The 8,396-nt window shown below is 36.4% G+C and overlaps 1 protein-coding gene across 1 annotated transcript; it reads left to right on the top strand.

Annotated features, from left to right (window-relative positions):
• The first annotated feature begins 5,007 nt into the window (after window positions 1-5,007).
• LOC112589875 (solute carrier family 35 member G1-like) lies at window positions 5,008-6,549 on the top strand. Its single transcript, XM_025304739.1, has 2 exons — window positions 5,008-5,655; window positions 6,026-6,549. The coding sequence occupies exons 1-2, from the start codon at window positions 5,455-5,457 to the stop codon at window positions 6,506-6,508; spliced, it is 684 nt and encodes a 227-aa protein (XP_025160524.1). The 5' UTR covers window positions 5,008-5,454; the 3' UTR covers window positions 6,509-6,549.
• The last annotated feature ends 1,847 nt before the right edge of the window (window positions 6,550-8,396 follow it).

The following is an 8,396-nucleotide window of genomic DNA, read 5'->3' on the forward strand; positions in this document are numbered from 1 at the left end:
TGTTGTATCTAGTATCTTCTCTGTTTCCTTTTTGAAGTGTTCAATTGCTTTCTTATCCCATCTTATTCTTGTTTTTCTTTCCTCTTCTCCCTCTCCTTCATCTTTTCTGCAGTCTCCGTTTCCTTTTATTTCCACCATCATGGGCATGTGATCCGAGTCCACTCTTTCTCCAACCTTAAATTCTCTCACAATATCCTTACAATTTTCATTAACAATTACATAATCTATTACCGAGCTTCCTCTCGCATCTATATATGTAAATTCTCCCTCTTTGTCCCCTTCCGCAGATCCATTCAATATATATCCTCCTACCTCTCCCACTACTTCTAACATACTTTTGCTGTCTTTTCCTTTTATCTTATCCTTACTCTTTCTCCCTAGCTCCTCCTCCTCCTCTAATCCTCCCTCTTCTGCTATCCTTATATTAAAGTCTCCTCGTATTATTACATTCTTCTCTCTTCCTTCCTCCATTATTTCCTTTATCTTTTGTCCTATCTCCCTTCATCTTTCCGAGTTACATACTGAGATAATTATCATTTCCTTATCCTTGCCTTTACCTTCTATTTCGGAAACCAGTAACCCTTCCTCTTTTTCCTCCCCCAAAATGTTACTTTCTTTTCCCCAATTTTTCCTTCTACCTATCAAAAAACCTCCCTTTGCTTTTTTTCTCTCTCTTCGCTGGCCTATATGCCCACCAGTGTGTGTTAGGTAATCTTTCCTTAAACCCTTCCCATCCCTTTTCTTCTAACCATGTCTCACATAAACTGATAAAATCCTTGCCCTTTATCTCAGTTCCAAAAATCTTTATCCTGCCTCTGTATTCCTGCCACATTCCAAAAAATTAGGCTTCTTCCCTTCCTCCCCTCCCTCCCTCTTCCTTTCCCTCTCTCCCCTTCTTGGCTTACATAAAATCCTGTCTAATCTCCCTTCCCCCTCCCTTTCTCTTTCTCTCCTTTCTTTCTTTCTCTCTTTTTTCTAGTCTCTCCTCCCTACCCCCCTCTTCTCTCTCTCCTATTCCTCTCTCTCCATCTCTTTCCTCCTTTTCTCTTCTCCTATCCTCTTCCTCCCTTAATGCTTCTTTCATCTCCCTTCCCTTTAGTTCCCTTAATTCCCTATCTCTATCCCTTCCTTTTCTTCTAATTATTTCTTCTTCTATTTCCTCCCATTTTTTCCAATTTCCATCAATCATCACTCTCGCAAAACCCATTTTCACCGTCTTTCCTTTCCTCCTCTCCTCCCTTACCCATTTGCCCATTTTCTCTTGTACCTTCCTTTCCTCTCACGTCAAGTCGTTCTCAATAAAAATACTTTTACCTTTCAGTTTTCTCTTATTTCTCATTATCTCCCTCTTCATCTCCTCTTCTTCCAGACTTACCACTACCACTTTCCCACTTATACTACATCTCTTCACCTTTATTTCCACATCCAATTCTTTTTTTATAAATTCCTCTCCCTTTCCATTCGTTATTCTGTCCCCTATCTCCCACCCTTTTATAACAACATTACCTCGCCTCTCCTCCTTTTCCTTTTCTACCATTAATTTCTTTATCTTTCCTATTTCCCTTTCACTCAGGCATTCACTTAACCTATCCACGCTTCTTATCGAACCATACCTACTACTCAATCTCGTTCTGCTGCTTAGCCTACTAGACGCCGACTTTCCCATTCCTCTCTATTTTCTCCTTTTCTTTCACTCATCTCTCCTTGCTTACTTTCTTCTATAAATCTTTCCGCAATTATCATTCTATCTTCTAATTCCTTCATCCTACTCTCTCTATCTCCTTCTTCTATTCCGTTATTACCTGTCTCAACTCCTTTCTTATCTCCTTTCTTATCTCCTCTCTAACCTCCTCGTCTCCTAATCCATGCGTACCCCTGAAACTCACCTTCCTCTTTTGATCTCCTTTCTCTATCACCAATTTTCCTTGCTTATCATCCACTCCTCCTTTGCCTCCTCTTACCCCCTTTCCTCCTCTCCCTGTACTCATATCTCCGCTCCGTCTACCTAACCTCTCCGCACTACTCACTTCCTATTCTGCCCCTTCTCTACTTATTCCTTATTCCCTCTATCCGCCTTTATTTTTATCGCTATCTTACCTCCTTCTGCTTCTTTTCCTACCTTCCTACTTTACTCCCCTATCTTATTTATTTTACAATCTCTATTTTTCTCTCTCTCTCAAACTCACGCAATCATACACTCGTACGCCATGTAACCAAGTCGCGATTGTATATTATAAAAACTCACATAGAAAAAAATTTCTTTAGGTTTAATATTCTTACTTGTGTGATTTTGAGATGTTTCATTAAAATACTATATTTTTACAATATTTCGTATGATTTCCAAGAAATTCATGTACGATTAAAATAAGATATTCTCTATACTTAAGGGGTTACATCTAGTCAGTAAGGTCAAAAAATATATTTTTGAAAATTTCCATTTCCTTTTAGTATAACATCTGAAGAATATTCCCTGAAAGTTTCATTCAAGTTGGCTCAAAATTGAGGAAGCTACTCTGTTTTGAAAAAGTACAGTGCATTTAGCGCAGGTAGCGCACAACTGTTTTCGAGTAGCCACGCCCCTTTTACGGAGATTAGGTCAGGTCAGGCATTAAATATAATGATGAAATATGCTTGTACTATTGCATACATAAGGTCTTAAACAGTTACCGTTAGCAAACTGAAAGATATTTAAGACAATACGTCAGTATAACAGGCAACGTCGAGCAGTAAAGTTTGTTTATTTACATCTTAATATTTGCCAGTTTTCGATATCATAGATTCACATTGAAAAGTTACGCGAAATACGAGAAATTCTAAACAGTATAAAAAATCTAGGCCAAAGAAAGAAAGCAGCATTTCAAAACTAAAATATCGGAGAGCGACGAGAGCAGTTTTAGTGTATCTGTGAAGAAACTGAAAATGCAGAAAGAAATCGTCGTGCCGCAAGATAGTTCAATAGAATACAGAATTTTAAATTTTATTACTGTATTTTCGACAATTGCTACCTTTGTGAAGTGCGAAACTTGTAATAGTGATGTGTGCAAACTGTAACAATGATGTGAAATTTGAAACTGCAAGTATGCGAGGATTTGGTTTCAAAATTATAGTGATATGTGATAATATGCGCTTACATTTTTAATGAAGGTTTCATAACCTTACTACAAATTATCGATACCATAGGAGTCTTCTGTGGCCCGTATGCGCACGCTCACGCAGCTAAAGAGAACGATGAGTGGATTAACATCGCCGAGCAACGAGCGAAAGAGATCAGAATGCGTCGCAGACAAGAGCAAATTAGCGTTTTAAAGGCTTTTTCAATTGCAGAAGGTCTATTTTATGGGCATGGAATTAATGATTCAATTTAAGATAAAAAATAAATATTTCATCACCGTTAAAACTATACCGAAAATTTTAAACGCGTTTTTCTCGAAAGCATGTTTTTCAAATTAGCTTGCAACATAACTAAAACAAATTTTATTCGATCCACTTGAAATTTTTACAGCAGCTGCTAAATTAAATTCTCTAGAGAAGTACATATGATTTTTACGATCGATTAATAACTTTTTTAATAACTTATAAATACTTTTTCACTGAAGTTTTTGGGTAAAAATGGAACTTTGTTTTCAAATGTTCACTATTTCTACAAAAATCAATATTTTAATATACAGGGTGCACGATTTATCTGAAGACATTGAAATATCTCGAGAACTATGCATTGGATAAAAAGAAGTGGTTAATGAAAGTTGTTAGTCTCGAAGGGGGACATCCAATGATACCAAACTCGACCTCCCACCCCACCCCCTGGGGGTGGGGGTTGGGGGCAACTTTGAAATCTTAAATGGAAACCCCCATTTTTTATTGCAGATACGGATTCTACGCTACAAAATACGTAAATTTTGTCCGAAATTTTTTTTTTGGTTCGTGATAGATGGCGCTGTAATCGCAAAAAATTATATTTTCCGCAATTCTCCAGAAATGATCATTGGATTGAGAAATAAAAAATACCTGTTCAATATTTTTAAAGAACATAATAAAAGTTATTCCCCCCCCCCATCCTCTCGGGGTAGGGTGGGTGATAACGTTCAAATCTCAAATGGGGACCCACATTTTTCATTGCAGAATTAGATTGTACGTGAAACTTTTATTGAAACAATTTTTTTCATTCGTGATAGATAGCGTTGAATTTTTCCGAGAAACTACTTTTAGCGTTACACAGGAACAACGACGAGGACGTAGTAGTTTTATGTTCCCTTCGGGTGCTTTTTAATGTGAGTCCCCTTGCCTCTCACAGATCAGGGTGCTTTTTTAATGTGAGTCCCCTTGCCTCTCACAGATCAGGGTGCTTTTTTAATGTGAGTCCCCTTGCCTCTCACTGTTCAATTAATTAGAGTAAGTGTTCGAAATTTTTACCTTCAACTTCAATACACTTATTGATCCTTTTTTCAAATGACTGTACACAGGATAGAAGCATATCTGCGGGAGTTTCAACGCAAGCGTTTCTTATGCGTTCTACCATGTTTTCACGAGTTGTTGGCACTTGTTGATAAACCTTATCTTTTAGGTAACCCCACAGAAAGAAATCCGGCGATGTCAAATCAGACGACCTAGCAGGCCAATTAATCGGGCCACCTCTGCCAATCCACCGACCATTGTAATCACGGTCTAATACTTCCCGTGATCATTTCTGGAGAATTGCGGAAAATATAATTTTTTGCGATTACAGCGCCATCTATCACGAATTAAAAAAAAAGTTTCGGACAAAATTTACGTATTTTGTGGCGTAGAATCCGTATCTGCAATAAAAAATGGGGGTTTCCATTTAAGATTTCAAAGTTGCCCCCAACCCCCACCCCTAGGGGGTGGGGTGGGAGGTCGAGTTTGGTATCATTGGATGTCCCCCTTCGAGACTAACAACTTTCATTAACCACTTTTTTTTATCCAATGCATAGTTCTCGAGATATTTCAATGTCTTCAGATAAATCGTGCACCCTGTATACGTGTGTACTTCTCTAGCAAATTTGATGTATGTTATAAAAATATTTTGCTTTTTGTCCTTAGCGAAAGTGTACGGTATTTCTATTGCAAGCCGCGGAAGCTCATGACCAAAAAGCAGTTTCACTTGCACAACTCCAGCGTCGCCATCTTAACGCAAAAATATAAAATTATTTTGTGTAGCTTAAGACATGCACATTAAAGGCCTTCAAACTGACTTTTCACTTATTTTATTATTTACCTACAAAAAATTCCCAAAGTTACCCTATGCTTTCAGGCGTTTACCTAGATTAAAAGGGCGTTAACCCCTTAATAACTTCATTGTTTATTCGTATAAATTATCAACAAACTAAAAATGATGATTGATTTCCTTTGAAATGAAAGATGAAATGGAAAGAAATGAATATTTCCTAAATGTTACGTCTATTAATTTAGTTTTCTTTTCAGGGCATAGTGGGTGGCATGACATTGTCGTTGCTATATTACAGCTTTAGAGAATTACCTCTAGGTGATGCTACCACAATCATCTTCAGTTCGCCAGTGATTGTAATTACTCTTTCTTTCCTTTTTCTAAAGGAACCTTGTGGTGTTCTGCGAATAATAGTAGTTTGCACTCTCTTTGGTGGTGTTGTTTTAGTTGCCAGGCCACCATTCTTATTTCAGGTAATCAAAAATTTCATAGAAATAAGATTCTACTACAACAACTGAAAAATCAATTAATACAATAATTAACAATTAAAAGCAAACGCGTTAAATATTTCATAATTTTTATGAAGTATTTAACGCGTTATATATTTATATTCTTTTACTTAAAGATTGTTTAGAATTATTGTTTAGATTGTTTAGAATTTATTAAAAATAACCGATAAAATTGAAAGTTCTGAGTTAATATTTTATCTATTTTTCGTGGGTAAAATTAAGTTTTCAACCGACAAAGTGTTAAAAAAATTAAATTTATAGATATTTATATGTCACCAGAAAATAAGATTACATTATTGTTGCAAGCAACGTTTTGATTTTTCGTTATCTTCAGATGCATCATGCCGAACACTATAACCTTATGGGATATGTATGTGCTCTCCTGGCAACCCTCTTTACAGCTCTCAATATCGTTGTTATGAGAAAATGTTCGGAGATACACTACTCCATTATAGTTCTGAATTTGTCAAGTTGGTCATTTGCTGCCGCTGTAATCTTTTATATCGTGGTATCTGGCGGTTATGAGCACAAACTAAAATTGCCACATGATTATTTCACTTGGATCCAAATTCTGTTGGTGGCATGTACCGGCCTTATGGGGCAGGTATTAGTAACGAAGGCGTTAAAAATTGAAAGTGCAGGTAAAGTCTCAGTCACAAGATCACTGGATATTATTTTGGCGTATATGATTCAAGTATATCTCTTCGGCGAAAAACCTACATCGACTAGTGTAATAGGCGCGGTTCTAATTATTTTTTCTGTCGTTTGTATGGGTTTCGAGAAAGAAATATATTCTATTTGCGACTTTATTCCCTAGTCAATTAACTGTTAACATTGTGAATAATCAATGTCGACTTAACAAATATAAGCAATGTTATTAAATATAATTATCTAATTACTTGTCCTGTTTCTCTTAAATAAGCAAAAATTATTAAATTTTAATCGGTAAAATTTAATTCTTATTTTTCATATTTATATTTTCAAGTAGTAGTCACTTTAATAAATGTAAAATATTAATTCTTTTTATTTCTTGTAATAGTCATTTCAAGAAATCAAGAGAATAAATATGTTAAAAAGTTGAGATGTGTTAGATTAAACATGTTTCTGTATGTAAGATAAATTAAAATAATATTTTATATTATTGGGTGAGTGCAAAAGTTTGTGCGGAGTTTCAATAGATGGAGTTATAAGCGTCGTAAAGTGTTGTCATTAATACTTCCATCTACATATTATATAACGTTGGAAAGGTGACGTCTTCAGCTGTTATTAAAAAAAAATCATTTGTTTTCATACAAACTGCTTCGAGAAATATCACTTTAAAAATGAGTATCGATAAGGTGCATTTACGGCATGTTATGCTTTACGAGTTTCGGAAGGGAATAAACGTTACTGCAGCCGTAAAAAACATTCAGGATGTTTATCAGGATGAAGCACCAGCTTCATCCTGACCAGCTTCATCTGACTGTGGAAAAATGGTTTGCTAAATTTCGGCGCGGAGAATTTAACCTTGAAGACGAGCCACGCTCTGGTCGACCTTCTGACATTGATGACGATGTTTTGCGTACTTTAGTGCTCAATAATTCGCGAATTTCAACAGAAGAAGTTGCTACAGCACTAAACGTTGACCGATCAACCGCTTTTCGGCGTTTAAAAAAGATGGGATTCGATTTGAAGCTCGATATATGGGTGCCCCATTTGCTGACCGAGAAGAACAAAATCAAGCGAATTTCTGCAGCCGTTTCTTTACTCGGGCGACTCAATAACGAGTCGTTTTTGGATCGACTAGTGACGGGCGATGAGAAATGGGTCCTCTACAACAATGTTCAGCGCAAACGGACATGGAAACAATCAGGTGAGCATGGTGACGCAATGCCAAAGGCCAGTTTGTACCCGATGAAGGTGATGCTCTCTGTTTGTGGGATTGCAAGGGCATAATCTATTTCGAGCTTCTCCCCGCTGGCGAAATGATTGATTCGGACAAGTACTGTCGCCAATTAACCAATCTGAATCGAGAAATAAAAGAGAAACGTCCGATTTTGTCAAATCGCAAGAGAGTCGTCTTTCATCACGACAACGCCAGACCACACGTTTCGAAAAAGACGCTGCGCAAACTGAAGAGCCTGAAATGGGATGTCTTAACGCATCCACCGTATTCTCCTGATATCGCACCATCTGACTATCACTTGTTCCGGTCATTGCAAAATTATTTAAATGGGAAAAACTTTGACTCTTTGAAGGCCTTAAAAAACGGCGTCTCTTCGTTCTTCGAATCTAAACCGCGCAGTTTTTATGATCGAGGCATCCGTATGCTGTCAGAACGTTGGGAAAAGATTATAGAAAACGATGGAGAATATATCATTGATTGAATAAAGATTTTTGTTTGCCTAATCACTGTGTGACTTTTACTCACAAACTCCGCACGAACTTTTGCACTCACCCAATACTTTAATTTCTGTAAAGAATATAAAGAAAAAATAAATACAATTACTAATTACACATTTTAATATATAAGGTAGCTCTGGGTGTTTTAGAGTTAACCTAATTTAAAACTAAAATTATTCTATAGATATTTTCTAGACAAGGCATAATCGTATTTAATTAATAAAAACGTTGAACATATCAAGAAACTAAAAGCAATTAAACTGCGACAATTATTCCTTAGTTATAATATTTGTGTAAAGTTTTTGTACTCTTGACATTTACAA

This window comes from Harpegnathos saltator, unplaced genomic scaffold (genome assembly GCF_003227715.2).
Source record: "Harpegnathos saltator strain DR-91 unplaced genomic scaffold, Hsal_v8.6 scaffold643, whole genome shotgun sequence".
In the NCBI taxonomy this organism is placed as follows: domain Eukaryota; kingdom Metazoa; phylum Arthropoda; class Insecta; order Hymenoptera; family Formicidae; genus Harpegnathos; species Harpegnathos saltator.

Excerpts from the sequence above, each read along its gene's own strand:
- LOC112589875 (XM_025304739.1), top strand. The coding sequence starts at position 5,455 with ATGACATTGTCGTTGCTATATTACAGCTTTAGAGAATTACCTCTAGGT. Across the intron at positions 5,656-6,025 it reads GGCCACCATTCTTATTTCAG|ATGCATCATGCCGAACACTA; the intron begins GTAATCAAAAAT and ends CGTTATCTTCAG.